The 16,432-nt window shown below is 44.8% G+C and overlaps 1 protein-coding gene across 3 annotated transcripts in view; it reads right to left on the reverse strand.

The window, feature by feature from the left end:
• Positions 1-16,432, reverse strand: part of pkp4 (plakophilin 4) — a 218,474-nt gene that overhangs the window by 22,531 nt on the left and 179,511 nt on the right. For all 3 annotated transcript variants that reach the window (XM_068035282.1, XM_068035283.1, XM_068035284.1), the window contains exon 16: positions 9,346-9,541. In XM_068035282.1, the coding sequence (XP_067891383.1) occupies positions 9,346-9,541 (196 nt within the window). The remainder of the gene's footprint in view (positions 1-9,345; positions 9,542-16,432) is intronic.

Consider the following 16,432-nt stretch of genomic DNA (forward strand, 5'->3'; position numbering starts at 1 on the left):
ACCATTGGATTTGATTCTTCAAATTATCTCCCGTCAGGCCTTAAGTGCCCGAGTCTGTTCACGTATCCAACAGCCCTGAACAGAATTGTGAACATAAACTTCTATCTCAATTCATTGTGAACCTGAATAGCTTTTCTGCTGTGTTTCTTGACCGAACAGTGTTGGTCCTTCAAAGTTAAATCAGAAAATCTAGAATAGATCATCACTCCTTGGAAGGCAAGAAAGTAAGTGGGATAAAGGAGCAAAGAGACCTGGGAATAAAGATACATAAATCATTAAAAACAACAATACAAGTTGCTAAGGCCATAAATATTGAAAACAATGTACTGGAGCTCATTTTCAGAGGAAGAGAACACAAAAGCAGGGAGGTAATGTAAAATTTATATAGAACCTTGGTTAGGCCACAATTGGCTAACAGTGCACGGCCTCCATACTATAAAAAGTACAGAAAAAGACATGCATAGATGTTATGAGAATTGAGAAGATGCAACCACATGATAAGCAGACTGGGGCTCTTTTCTCACAGCAAGAAAACCAAGATCCCTGATCCAATTAACCCAAATGGATTTTGATCACCAGACATTGAAGGTGTAAGGAAGCGCATTCCAGGGACTGCTAAGATGATACAATCCACAAAGACAGATCTAGTTAAACCAGCTGGTCACATGACTAACCAGCTGGTCCAGGCTTTTGAATGAGACACAGGACAGCTTGAACTGAGACTAGAGTTTGCAACTGAAGCTGGAACAAGAATGTCTCTCTCCTGGCTGTCACTCTTTCACTTTCTCCCAAGCCTCCGGACCCACAGAAGACACGCAAACCTCAGAGAGAAAAGACTCCGACATCGAAACAAGTTGAAGCATGAACTAGGCCCCAATGAACAGCAGGACGTACTGGCAACCAAAGACTCCACTGAACTCAAAGGACTATAATTATAATCCCAATATTGCCTCAAACTTTTCCCCTTTATTCTTTTCTACTTTTTCTGTCTCTATCTGCATGTGTTTGTCGCGTATGCATGCTAGCGTGGTTGCGTCGCATATTCGTAGTCGTTAACCGGATTAGAGTTTAAGATTAATAAACTTCCACCTTTCTTGTTTAAAATCCAAGGAAACCAGACTGATTTCTTTGCCTTACAATAGAAGTGAATAAGGATTCACTGAAGGGGAGCTAAAATCACCGTGTTCCTAAAATTAAACCCTCTTAACAGTTAAACCAGGTAAAGGCTGAGAGAGAATCCCTAGACCCCTTCTCACCTGGTCGTAACAGGTGAATATTCGTTTCCTCCGACAGGTGCAGTCAGGATGATGAGGACTCTAATACATAGGCCCTGGGAAACCAGATCTCATCTACAATCTATATCAATGACTTGGATGAAGCGACAGAATGTATGCCTTCTAAATGTGCCGATGACACAAAGATAGGTAGGAGAGTAAGTTGCAAAGAGGATGTAAGGAGTTTGTGAAGGGATATAGATAGGTTAAGTAAATGGGCACAAATTTGGCAGATTAAGTATTCTTTTCTTTTTTTTCTTTTGGGCCTCCTTATCTCGAGAGACAATGGATACGCGCCTGGAGGTGGTCAGTGGTTTGTGAAGCAGCGCCTGGAGTGGCTATAAAGGCCAATTCTGGAGTGACAGGCTCTTCCACAGGTGCTGCAGAGAAATTTATTTGTTGGGGCTGTTGCACAGTTGGCTCTCCCCTTGCGCCTCTGTCTTTTTTCCTGCCAACTACTAAGTCTCTTCGACTCGCCACAATTTAGCCCTGTCTTTATGGCTGCCCTACACAGGTGTAGGATGGTGCCGGTGGGAGGAGGGGATGCAAGGGGGAGGGGTAGAGGGAGGGGGTGGGGGGGGGGTGCAGGGGAAGGGGGTGCGGGGTGAAGATGGTGCGGGGGGGGGGGCGGGCTGGGACGGGGTTGTGAGGGGGTGAGCTGAGAGGGTGGAGCAGGGAAGGGGACGGGGGTGGGGGGGGGGTGGAAGGGGGGGGGGGAGGGGGGGTGGAATCTGGTGCAGGTAATAAGCCATTTCCTCAGTGCCCACCATCGACGTCCGGAAAGCTCATCTACGTCCTTCGGGAGGTGAAGCATCATTTGGCAGACTTAGAGGTGATTACATTTGCTAAGGGTTTTTTTTTTGCAGTGGTTTAAATAAAGGCATGCAGCATTGCCGACAGTGCGCTGCAGATGTTCTCCGAGCCATCTCCCGCGGGCGCTTTGAAGTTGCGGCCGGGGGGGCCGTTCGTGGATGTTTTGGGTGTTCGGGGCACCTTTTCACAGGACTTCTCTCGGGTCCCGCAGCTCCTTCTTCACCTCAATGGACTTACCGCATGCCGTGGCTGCAGACACTCTGGACTGTGAAGACAGCAGGATCGGAGATTAAAGTATCGGCAGCTGTTCTCGTCAGTTTCATCCGGATCAATTTCATTGAGAAAACAAAGAGCAGGTGTGGCTGGGGGAGGGCAGTGGGCCCAGGTAACATACACTAAACTAACTGTTAACTTTTAGATAGGGCTAAAATGAACTGATTTAAAGAGCCAGGGGAATTTAAACAGTTTAAGAGGGCAGATTGGGGGAGAAAACGTTAGGGATGGGAGCAGATGGCCATGGATAGAGTTGAACAGCAAGGGAGCTTCCTAGGGAGCTTCCAGCCCAGGAGCCATCTTGAAAGCAAGTTGGAGACCAAAATTATACACACTACTCCAGATGTGGTCTCACCAACACCCTGTACAACTGTAGCAAATTTTCACTGCTTTTATTGCAAGGTGAATTGAGTATAAACGACAACATTCCATTTGCCTTCCTAATCACTTGCTGTACCTGCATACCGACTTTTTGTGATTCACGTACCAGGACACCCAGATCCCTCTGTACTGCAGAGTTCTGCAATCTCTCGCCATTTAAGTAAGATGCTGTTTTTCCATTCTTCCTGCCAAAGTGGACAAGTTCAAATTTTCCCACATTTTTCCCACACTCAGTGATGCCATTGATTCCCTAGCCAGCGGAAAAGCCCCTGGGAAGGACAGCATTACCCCTGAAATAATCAAGAGTGCCAAGCCTGCTATACTCTCAGCACTACATGAACTGCTATGCCTGTGCTGGGACGAGGGAGCAGTACCCCAGGACATGCGCGATGCCAACATCATCACCCTCTATAAAAACAAAGGTGACCGCGGTGACTGCAACAACTACCGTGGAATCTCCCTGCTCAGCATAGTGGGGAAAGTCTTTGCTCGAGTCGCTCTGAACAGGCTCCAGAAGCTGGCCGAGCGCGTCTACCCTGAGGCACAGTGTGGCTTTCGTGCAGAGAGATCGACTATTGACATGCTGTTCTCCCTTCGTCAGATACAGGAGAAATGCCGTGAACAACAGATGCCCCTCTACATTGCTTTCATTGATCTCACCAAAGCCTTTGACCTCGTCAGCAGACGTGGTCTCTTCAGACTACTAGAAAAGATTGGATGTCCACCAAAGCTACTAAGTATCATCACCTCATTCCATGACAATATGAAAGGCACAATTCAACATGGTGGCTCCTCATCAGAGCCCTTTCCTATCCTGAGTGGTGTGAAACAGGGCTGTGTTCTCGCACCCACACTTTTTGGGATTTTCTTCTCCCTGCTGCTTTCACATGCGTTCAAATCCTCTGAAGAAGGAATTTTCCTCCACATAAGATCAGGGGGCAGGTTGTTCAACCTTGCCCGTCTAAGAGCGAAGTCCAAAGTACGGAAAGTCCTCATCAGAGAACTCCTCTTTGCTGACGATGCTGCTTTAACATCTCACACTGAAGAATGCCTGCAGAGTCTCATCGACAGGTTTGCGTCTGCCTGCAATGAATTTGGCCTAACCATCAGCCTCAAGAAAACGAACATCATGGGGCAGGATGTCAGAAATGCTCCATCCATCAATATTGGCGACCACGCTCTGGAAGTGGTTCAAGAGTTCACCTACCTAGGCTCAACTATCACCAGTAACCTGTCTCTAGATGCAGAAATCAACAAGCGCATGGGTAAGGCTTCCACTGCTATGTTCAGACTGGCCAAGAGAGTGTGGGAAAATGGCGCACTGACACGCAACACAAAAGTCCGAGTGTATCAGGCCTGTGTCCTCAGTACCTTGCTCTACGGCAGCGAGGCCTGGACAACGTATGCCAGCCAAGAGCGACGTCTCAATTCATTCCATCTTCGCTGCCTTCGGAGAATACTTGGCATCAGGTGGCAGGACTATATCTCCAACACAGAAGTCCTTGAAGCGGCCAACATCCCCAGCTTATACACACTACTGAGTCAGCGGCGCTTGAGATGGCTTGGCCATGTGAGCCGCATGGAAGATGGCAGGATTCCCAAAGACACATTGTACAGCGAGCTCGCCACTGGTATCAGACCCACCGGCCGTCCATGTCTCCGTTATAAAGACGTCTGCAAACGCGACATGAAATCGTGTGACATTGATCACAAGTCGTGGGAGTCAGTTGCCAGCATTCGCCAGAGCTGGCGGGCAGCCATAAAGACAGGGCTAAATTGTGGCGAGTCGAAGAGACTTAGTAGTTGGCAGGAAAAAAGACAGAGGCGCAAGGGGAGAGCCAACTGTGCAACAGCCCCAACAAATAAATTTCTCTGCAGCACCTGTGGAAGAGCCTGTCACTCCAGAATTGGCCTTTATAGCCACTCCAGGCGCTGCTTCACAAACCACTGACCACCTCCAGGCGCGTATCCATTGTCTCTCGAGATAAGGAGGCCCAAAAGAATTTAAGAAAGGATAAAATTGCAGTTGAAGCAGTTCAGAAGGTTCACTTGACTGATTCCAGGGATGAAGGGGTAATCTTATGAGGAAAGGTTGGACAGGTTGGGTCTGTATCCATTAGAGTTTAGAAGAATGAGAGGTGATCTTATTGAACATAGGAACACGTGGAGGCCACTCAGCCCAATACGCCTGCTCCGGCATTTAATAGGATCATGGCTGATCATCTACTTCAATGCCTTTTTCCCACACTATCCCCATATCCCTTTATGTCATTGGTATTTTGAAATCTGTCAATCTCTGCTTTAAACATACTCAATGACTGAGCTTCCACAGCCCTCTGGGTATAGAATTCCAAAGATTCACAACCCTCTGAGTAAAGAAATTTCTCCTCATCTTTGTCCTAAGTGGCTTCCCCCTTATTTTGAAATTGTGTCCCCTGGTTCTGGACTCCCCAACCACGGGAAACATCTTAGCTGCATCTACCCGGTCTATCCCTTTACGTATTTTGTAGGTTTCAATGAGATCATCTCTCATTCTTCATAACTCTAGAGAGTACAGGCCCAGTTTCCCCAATCTCTCTTCATAGGACAGCCCGCCATTCCAGGAACAAGTCTGGTGAACCTTTGTTGCCCTCCCTCTATGGCAATAATATCCTTCCGAAGGTAAGGGGACCAAAACTGTACACAGTACTCCAGGTGCGGTCTAACCAAGGATCTATACAATTGAAGCAAGACTTCACTACTCCTGTACTCAAATCTTCTTGCGATAAAGGCCAACATACCATTCGCCTTCCTAATTGCTTGCTGCACCTGCATGTTAGCTTTTTTTTTTAAGACATTTAGAAAAACATAATGCAATCAAACAGGGTCAACATGGTTTTATGAAAGGGAATAGTGTTTGACAAATTTGCTAGAGTTCTTTGAGGATATAACAAGCAGCGTGGATAAAAGGGAACCGGTAGGTGTAGTGTATTTGGATTTTCAGAAGGAGTTCAATAAGGTGCCACATAAAAGATTATTGCACAAAATAAGAGCTCAGGGTATTGGGGTTAATGTGTTGGCATGGATTGAGGATTGGCTAACACACAGAGAGCACAGAGTTGGGATTTTTCAGGTTGGAAAGCCGTAACTAGTGGGGTGCCACAAGGATCGGTCCTGGGGCCTCAACTATTTACTATCTATATTAATGACTTGGAGGGACAGAGTGGAGTGTATCCAAATTTGCTGACGATATAAAAATAGGTGGGAAGGCATGTTGTGATGAGGACACAAAGAATCTGCAAAGGGATATAGATAGGTTAAGTGAGTGGGCAAAAAGTTGGCAGATGGAGTTCAATGTGCGAAAGTATGAGGTCATCCACTTTGGGAGGAATAATAAAAAGGTAGATTATTTAGATGGAGAAAGACTACAAAATACTGCAGCACAGAGAGAACTGAGTGTTCTTGTACATGAAACACAAAAAGTTAGCATGCAGGTGCAGCAAGTAATTAGGAAGGCGAATGGAATTTTGGCCTTTATTGCTAGGGGGTTGAGATTAAAAATAGGGAGGTCTTGTTGCAACTGTACAGGGTGTTGGTGAGGCCACACCTGGAGTACTGTGTACAGTTTTTGGTCCCCTTTAAGGAAGGATATACTAGTATTGGAGGCAGTTCAGAAAAGGTTCACTAGGCTGATTCCTGGAATGAAGGGGTTGTCTTATCAAGAATGGCTAAACAGGTTAGGCCTTTATTCATCGGAGTTTAGAAGAATGAGACGTGATCGTATTGAAACATATAAGATTCTAAGGGGGCTTGACAGGGTAGATGTTGAGAATATGTTTCCAATGGTGGGGGAATCTCGAACTGGGCGACATAGTTACAGAATAAGGGGTCACACATTTAAAACTGAGATGCGAAGGAATTTCTTCTCTCAGGTGGTGAATCTCTGGAATTCTCTATCTCAGAGTGTTGAGGAGGCTAGGTCACTAAATGTACTTAAGGAGGAGGTAGATAGATTTTTGAAATCTCGGGGAGTTGAGGGTTATGCGGAGCAGGCCTGGAAGAGTTGAGGCCTGGGACAGATCAGCCATGATCTAATTGAATGGTGGGGCAGGCTTGAGGGGCTGAATGGCCTACTCCTGCTCCTATTTCTTATGTTCTTATGTTCAGTGACTTATTGACAAGGACACCCAGGTCCCTTTGTGCATCTACACTTTCAAATCTCTCAACATTTAAGAACTACTCTGCACATCGATTCCTCCTACCACAGTGGATAACCTCACATTTTTCCACATTATATTCCATTTGCCATGTTCTTGCCCACTCACTAAGTCTGCCCAAATCCCCTTGAAGCCGCTTTACATTTTCCTCACAACACACACATTCCCACCTAGTTTTGTCTCATCCACGAACTGGAAATATTACATTTGGTCCCCACATCCAAATTATTGATATAGATTGTAACCAGCTGGGGCCCAAGTACTGATCCTTGCAGTACCCCACTAGTCACAGCCTACCAATGTGAGAATGACCCGCTTATTCCTACTCAGTTTTCTGCCTGTTAACCAATCCTTAATCCATGCCAATATATTACCTCCTATGCCATGTGCTTTAATTTTGCTAACCAACCTCCTGTGGGGGACTTTATCAAAAGCCTACTGAAAATCCAAGCATACTATGTCCACCAACTCCACTTTATCAATTCTGTTAGTAACATCCTCAAAAAACTCCAACAGGTTCGTCAAACATGATTTCCCATTCATAAGTCCATGTTAACTATGTCCAATCAGATTATTATCCAAGTGTCCATTTATCACATCCTTTAGAATAGATTCTAGCATTTTCCCTGCCACAGGTGTAAGGCCAACAGGTCTGTAGTTCCCCGTTTTCTCTCTCCCTCCCTTCTTAAATAGCGGGGTGACATTTACGAACTTTCAATCAGCAAGAACCATTCCAGAATCTATAGAATTTTGGAAGATGATTACCAATGCATCCACTATCTCCTTAGCTACCTCTTTCAACACTCTGGGATGTAGAATATCAGGTCCTGGAGACTTATCAACCCTCAGCCCCATTAATATCTCCTTCTTACTAATATTAATTTCCTTCAATTCCTCATTCCCCCTAGTCCCTAGGTGACTAGATCCTGAGGGGACTGGACAGGGTGGATGCAGAGAGGATGCTTTCCTTTATAGGAGAGACTAGAACTAGGGCTCTCCCATTTAAGACTGAGATGAGAAGATTTTTTTTTTCTCTGAGGGCCGTTAGTCTGTGGAATTCTCTTTGCCAGAGAGCAGTGGAGGAAGAGTCATTGAATATTTTAAAGGCTGGGTTGGATAGATTCTTGACTGACAAGGGAGTCAAAGAGTATCAGGGGTAGACAGGAAAGTACAATTGAGGTCACAATCAGATCAGCCACGATCTTATCAAATGGCATACTAGGCTCAATGGGCCGAAAAACCTAATCCTGCTCCTAACTTCTATACTCAGATATATTTTCATACGTATGTATGGTGAAACTCCATGGACTCATTTAAATCATCCAGTTCTACTGGAATTACAATCCTTGGTTAGTTTAATTGAATCACAAAGCAATAGTGTAAGAAACTACTGAAGATAAAAAGGGCCATCCACAGCAACAATGCAGGAAACAGTTTGGCATCACCGTTTCCTACAGAAATCTAGCTTTAACAATTCAATTTGAGGTCAATTGGAAGACTAATCATATTTATATTGATGAGATGAGCACCTGGAGGGCTGTGGTCATTAGAGTAAAGTGAAATTCAATGTGGTGTCTAAAATTAATAATATCTACAATAAAATGAAGCTTGCACTGGCCTCCCTTTGTTTGCTAATTTTCCTCAACACAAAATGTTCCCAGTTAGGCCTGACACTCCTGCCAGTGGAGCTGTGCACAATTGAGGACACATTATCTATTCACATCAGTTGAAAAGGAAAAGTTTGTGTGATAACTGCAGCGATAGGTTCAGCTGCAGGATGCACAGTGAACCACACATACCAAGTGGCTACAGTCAACAGCTCCATCAAACTCAGGTAAATTTGAAAATTTGCAATTCTACCAGTACAGCAGACTTGACAGACAGACTAGATCTAGGATGTTCAGGAGTCTGGTCCTTATGAAGATGCTTCTTAACTATTTCTGAAAGCAGTTAGTGCATGAACAGTTCTCTTGAATCCTTCCTGGCATGTCTTGGGGGTTCCTTCACCTTTCTGGAAAGAGGAAGACTGCCAGTTGACAGCCTTAAAAATCTATATTGATTGTTGGGTCATGTGTGCTTAACAGCAACACTGAAGAAATTGACACCACCATCCCAGAGAAGACAATGGAGATGGCCAAGACTATCCTCACCTTCTTGCAACAAAATTGTACCAAGAGTTCTCAGGCCCACAGGTTAAGAACTATGACCAGATATTGAAGAGGAAACAATAAATTTTACATGGGCCACAAGAAGGCATCTCATTTTAAGGATGTAAGGCCAAGAACAGTTCCTAATTTTAAGCATAGAGTTGTCACATATAACCATGGTATGCAAAAGATAAATTGAAAAATATACAAAATGCAATATTTATCACAATGCTAAGGATTGTTTCCCACTTGAATACTTGCCTTTCTCCCTTCCCCCTTGTAATATTTACAAGTTTCTCGACTCCTCCAGCATCAGCTAATGCTTTGGCATTCTCCATGTTCTTAATAGTAACCTCATGTAAAGCACAACAAACAGCAGCAACAGTGTCATCAGAAAGCATTATCAGAGTTGGACCCCCTGGAAGACGATGCACAAGATCCCGCATTGCATACTTGCCTGGAGAAAAAGAAAAATTAATGTAGAATCATTACACAATATTGGTTATATTTCCATCTCATTATGTTCTTTAGCGCTATGTGGTTCTTTCAGCTGTAGACATGCCAACCTTCAAAATGAACAAAAGCAGACCAGTGGCTTCAAAGAAGCTGAATCAGCCAAAAGCACCCCCCCACCCCACCCCCCAATATATGCATTGTGCATGTAGTTGCATGAACAGTATAATGGGTAAAAGTTTATTGTAACTTAGGCTGCAGATGTACACAACATCTAGTCGGGTTCAGGTCAGGCAGCCAGGTTTTATTTAAAATACATGACAGACAGACACCATTTTGTTTCTCTTAGATTATAATGCAAATTATTTGAAAGGGAAAATCTACACAATTGGAAGTTTCAAATCTTACGTAGATTAGACTTTAAACGTGCATGACATCCCCATGGTGTTGCACAGCTCCATAAATCAACAGTCATGTTTTAACAATTGGCTTAAAGAACCACTGTTTACAAGTTAACCATGCTGACTTGCTCAAATATCCAACTAAAACTAGACAGCTAAGAAAATCTACCACAGCCAATTAGAAAGCAGCAAGCCAACAAAAAAACGAATGGAATTACCTAATTTAATTTCAAAGTTACCAATCCAGAAACAGTAATAACCACAAAACAAACAAAATCAAATTTTCAGTCTCCTTTCAGTAGCTAATATCTCTTTGCTATGTGTGGCGAAACTGTTGCGCTGCAAGGTCCCTTTAAGATTGCCATGTATGGGCGCATCTTAAACATAAACTGCTGCTTGTGTGTGGCCTGTTTGTTCCCTGCACGGCACATACCCGATTACTGCGTGGCTGCACACCTACACAGCTTAAGGGAATGTTCGTAGCCATGTTGTTTCCACAGCCAATTAACAAATGTAAATAAAACATAACATTACTTAAATTTTAAAAAAGTTTACCATAAAATTGCCTATATTCTGTTGAAAATCTGTTAAATTTATCCCAGAGAATGCCCGCTCTCAGCAAAATGAGCTTTTTTTTTTGTAATACAAGTTTTGGGTCTGCCTTAGGTTTGCTCTTGGATAAAGTGGTGCTAGTCACTCCCCCAAGTGCTTCAAGTAACTCACTTTCAGTGTCCCCATATTGACCAACATCTAATTATACAATAACAAAGGAACTCAATGGTGATCATAATTGCATATCAAATTTTCAGCAAGTCCATTTTTTCAGTCTCAGATGGATTGAAAATATTAGTCAGAAGAGGTCTGATGCGATTCACTGTGCGGGTTTATCACAGAAAAAAGTGAATATACATAGCCAATTATAATCAAATTTTATCTTAACTAGCTCTGGACTTGTGATGAGCAAATTTCCCTTCACTAGGTCACGCTCCCTTCTCAAATCCAGTTGGCCTTCTGCCCATGAGTTGCTTCTGTCACGCGAGATGAGATTAACAATGTGCTTAACTTCCCGAGTCATGTGGAAACCTCTTCAACGTCTTCCTCCTTATCTCGAACCCACTTTGTCACTGAAGCTTATGGCTTTTTAAATTATGTGGATTCACTTCATTTTAAATGACTAAACTTTAATTATAACTCATTCCCAAATCCTTCCTGTGCACAGATGCTAAAAAAGTTCCTTTCCTGGAGCTTGCATTGCTCAACCAGGCAAAATTATAATCAGCAAGGAGTTAATGCTGAGTTATTGTGCTATAACTAACAGGTTTTGTAACCACTTATTCATTTATTGAATAAAATCTACCTACTAATTAGTAGCATAATCTGGATTGGATTTTATGTGTCTGCACTGAAAGGTGGGCAGGACGTTTTTTGAATGAGTAAATTCAGGTGGAAGTAGCTGTCACTTATGTTTCTTTAAATTGCCTCCCAAGTTTCCTCACACTTTGAGCAATCCTGGAATCCACACGCTGGGTCCTCATTGGCCTCATTTGCACATGGCAGAGGGAGAGCCAGTGGCACAGCTGTTACAAATTGCCTGGGTTGGCATTGCTAATGCACTCTCAGTAACTTAGCCTGAGAATTATGAGGTGCGACAGCTGCCAGAATCATTGGATACAGGCAGATGTGAGGAGTTCTTGACAAAGAAGAGTCTGCAGATTTTGAACACAGATTTCTGCATCCGGAAAACTTTTTTTAAAGCATTTTTTTGCCATTCTGCCAACACACACCAAGACATTTCTCATAGGGTCAGGCCACTGGCAGAATTTAGTAGCCACCACCCCACAATCAGGGAATCTGTGTGGGCCTTATCATGGAGCAGGAGTGGGGGGGGGGTGGGAAGGATCACAGGATGGAGCAATGGAGATTCGGGTAGCATTTACTGCAATTGGCATCTCAGCACATCATCATTGAAGTCTACCTTAGACAGCATAGCCTTATCCCATACTTTCAAATAAAGGGTCATTCCCTCAAATCTATAACACATCAGCTCTCTTTGCCCCTACATGATCATGCCAACTACCATCGTCTGGGCAAAAAACATCAGCACCACATCGTGTAAGCCTTTCTGTATAACGCTAACCACCCTCAATAACAAAGTATCATGCCAGCACATATTCTATTTTTATTGCAGAGAATTCCAAAGTGCACACATAAAACTATCTTTTTCTAGCATGGCACTTCTCTGGGTGCTTACACTTACTCTTTAAAAAAAAAAGCTGTCCTTAGAGTCAGAGTCATTAGAGCACAGATGGTGGCCATTTGGCCCATCAAATCCATGCTGGCTCTCTGTAGAGCAATCCAAGTCAGTCCCATACCTCAGTTCTATCACCGTAGCCATGAGCTTATTTCTCTCAAGTGCCCATCCAATTTCCTTTTGAAATCATTCATCGTCTTCACTCTCAAACCCAAAGGCAGCGAGTTCCAGGTCATTAGCACTCTCTGTGTAAAAAGTTCTTCCTCATATTCCCCTTTGCATCTCTTACCCAAAACCTTGAATCTATGTCCCCTGGTCCTTGTACCATCATCGAATGAGAACAGCTTTTCTTTGTCTACCTAACAATCTTGTACACCTCTATCAAATCTCCCTCAATCTCCTTTGCTCTAAGGAGAACAACCCCAGCTTCTCCAACATAACCTTGTAGCTAAAATCCCTCATCCCTGGCAATATTCTGGTAAATCTCCTTTGCGCCCTCTCAACGACCCTCACATCCTTCCTAAAGTGTGACCACCAGAACTGGACGCAATACTCTAGTTGGGGCTTAACCAGAGCTTTATGCAGGTTCAGCATAACTTACCTGCTTTAGCACTCAGTACCTCTATGAAGCCCAAGATCCCATATGCTTTGCTAACTACTCTCTTAATATGTCCTGCCACCTTCAAAGATCTATGCACATGAAACCCAGGTCCCTCTGTCTCTGTACATTCTTTAGAACGGTGTCATCTTGTCCTTCTTAATGTCATGAGGGCCAGGATTATAGGAGGTGGTCAGCTGCTCATGCTCAATATTATGAACACTGGACTTTGTAACATTATGTTTTAAAAACTGATTTTTAAAAGTTTAAGGTAGAGTCTGAGAAGTCAGCCGACCTCACATTCACTCTGCTTCAGCACAAGACAGAAATCTTGGCTATCAGGACAACACAGATCCAAGACTTTAAAAAAAAACAGACATCAGGGGTAACACCTGAAGAACCTCACAGACCTTTGGATTGTAAACAAGCAGTCGGTGATTCCGAGGATGCAAATGTACAAGGCAGCTGATAACACCTGAAAACAAATGAAGGCCCAGGCTTCTCTGTGAAACCAGACTTTGCACATTGGAAAAACGACAATTGACGTGCAATTCCAGATAAATTTAACAGATGTTTGGAAGGCAGAGCAGACAGTACAGAAGACCAGTGGTGGCAGCCTCAGAACAGGCTGTAAGAAAGTAAGACAACCAGCAGTGGCAGCCTTGAGAGGGAGGGAGAGGGAACACCTGCTCTCGGAAGCCCGACACAGCAAAAGGCTGCAAAGACCTGAACCTGGTTTGAAAGTTGAAGTCTGCGGAGAAGTAAAAGCCCAACAGGATCACCAGGAATCACCTTATTCATAGATGTCCAGGTATAAAGTGCTTGGAGAAGTGAGCGAAAAGGACATTGATCCTGAAAAGGTCTGGGAGATCCAACCCATAGCAACTGGGAGGAGTTTGGGACTTCTAACCGTGAAGATTTCACTATCAAAAAAGACTGTGTAATATCTAAGTGTGGTGAGAGGTTTTCAAATATTTTAACAAGAAAGTACCTATCTTTGTAATTTGGAGCATCAGCTACTTACAAAGTACTGTTTAGTTAATAGGAATTTCTTTTAGTTTAGTTGTTATAATCAAAGTCAAAACATGAAATCTTGTGTAATTCTTTAAATTGGTCTGGGCGTTCATATCTTGTATTTCTAACATTAATGGTCTCACTGAGGTCATATCATTCTACAACAGACTCATGGGACCGAAGTGGCTCTTGATAGGGAGTGCTGTGGCTGTATCTGTGGTTATCACTCCAGGGCAGCTTTGTCTCATATTTTATCATGCTCTGAGGAGCAAAGCTGCAGCCAAATATACATAGCTGTCCTGAGAGAAGGTAGCATCGGACAGGTGGGCTCCATTGAGCTCTGGATCTGCAGCTGCACTGATCAGTGGCATGCCAGGTCTAATAGCAGCTCTCAAGTGCTGAAAGTTGCAAAATACAGGGGTTGCTACATTCCGTCTTCTGAGGAGGCGGCGGCGGCACAACAGTTTCCTGACCACCTCAAGGTTGGAGAGCAGCTGAAGATTGCAACCAAGCTGCAACTCGCTCCTTTGGTGCCGACAAGGAACAGAAAGCTTCCATAATGCTGCTGTTAAGGACAGCTGTTGACTTGAAGGCCACATCTATCTGTGGCCACATATCCTCAGTGACTGACCTCGGAGTCTACATATAGATAATATGTTTCTCAACATCCTTTTCAGGCTAGTACCGGGAGCCTGGGTCCCACCACTTAAAAGCCATTGGCAGCCTTCTTCTCAGCCTCCACTGAGAAGGTGGCAGATCCTCACCCATTTCCCTGTTCTCTAGTTCCCTCGCTGCTCTGTAAATCACCCAGTACCACATCCGCACTACCTCACTCCTTACTAACATCTGGGGGCTTGTGCCAAAGTTGGGAGAGCTGTCCCACAGACTAGTCAAGCAACAGCCTGACATAGTCATACTCACGGAATCATACCTTAGAGACAATGTCCCAGACACTGCCAGCACCATCCCCGGGTATGTCCTGTCCCACCAGCAGGACAGATCCACCAGAGGTGGCGGGACAGTGGTATACAGTAGGGATGGAGTTGCCCTGGGAGTCCTCAACATCGACTCCGGACCCCATGAAGTCTCATGGCATCAGGTCAAACATGGGCAAGGTAACCTCCTGCTGATTACCACCGACTGCCCTCCCTCAGCTGATGACTCAGTACTCCACCATGTTGAACAGCACTTGGAGGAAGCACCGAGGGTGCCAAGGGCACAAAATGTACTCTGGGTGGGGGACTTCAATGTCCATCATAAAGAGTGGCTCGGTAGCACCACTACTGACCCAGCTGGCTGAGTCCTAAAGGACATGGCTGCTAGACTGGGTCTGCGGCAGGTGGTGGGGGAACCAACACGAGGGAAAAACATACTTGACCTCGTCCTCACCAATCTGCCTGCTGCAAATGCTTCTGTCCATGACTGTATTGGTAGGAGTGACCACCGCACAGTCCTTGTGGAGACGAACTCCCGCCTTCACATTGAGGATACTGTCCGTCGTGTCGTGTGGCACTATCACCGTGCTAAATGGGATAGATTTCAAACAGCTCTAGCAATGCAAAACTGGGCATCCGTGAGGTGCTGTGGGCCATCAGCAGCAGCAGAATTGTACTCAACCACAATCTGTAACCTCATGGCCCAGCATATCCCCCACTCTACCATTACCATCAAGCCAGGAGACCAATCCTGGTTCAATGAAGAGTGCAGGAGGGCATGCCAGGAGCAGCACCAGGCATACCTCAAAATGAGGCGTCAACCTGGTGAAGCTACAATACAGGACTATCTGCGTGCCAAACTGCGTAAGCAGCATGCGATGGACAGAGCTAAGCGATCCCATAACCAACGGATCAGATCGAAGCTCTGCAGTCCTGCCACATCCAGCCGTGAATGGTGGTGGACAATTAAACAACTAACTGGAGGTGGCGGCTCCACAAATATCCCCATTCTCAATGATGGAGTAGCCCAGCACACAGTGTGAAAGATAAGGCTGAAGCATTTGCAACAATCTTCAGCCAGAAGTGCCGAGTTGATCATCCAACTCAGCCCCCTCCTGAAGTCCCCAGCATTACAGATGTCAGACTTCAGCCAATTCGATTCACTCCGCGTGATATCAAGAAACGACTGAAGGCACTGGATACTGCAAAGGCTATGGGTCCTGACAATATTCCGGCAATAGTACTGAAGACCTGTGCTCCAGAACTTGCCGCAACCCTAGCCAAGCTGTTCCAGTATAGCTACAACACTGGCATCCACCCGGCAATGTGGAAAATTGCCCAGGTATGTCCTGTACACAAAAAGCAGGACAAGTCCAACCTGGCCAATTACCGCCCCATCAGCCTACTCTCAATCATCAGTAAAGTGATGGAAGGTGTCATCAACAGTGCCATCAAGCAGCACTTGCTCAGCAATAACCTGCTCAGTGACGCTCAGTTTGGGTTCCGCCAGGGCCACTCAGCTCCTGACCTCATTACAGCCTTGGTTCAAACATGGACAAAAGAGCTGAACTCAAGAGGTGAGGTGAGTGTGACTGCCCTTGACATCAAGGCAGCATTTGACCGAGTATAGCATCAAGCAGCCCTAGCAAAACTGAGGTCAATGGGAATCAGGGGGAAAACCCTCTGCTGGCTGGAG

Source organism: Heterodontus francisci, chromosome 7, assembly GCF_036365525.1.
Source record: "Heterodontus francisci isolate sHetFra1 chromosome 7, sHetFra1.hap1, whole genome shotgun sequence".
NCBI classification, from domain to species: Eukaryota; Metazoa; Chordata; class Chondrichthyes; order Heterodontiformes; family Heterodontidae; genus Heterodontus; species Heterodontus francisci.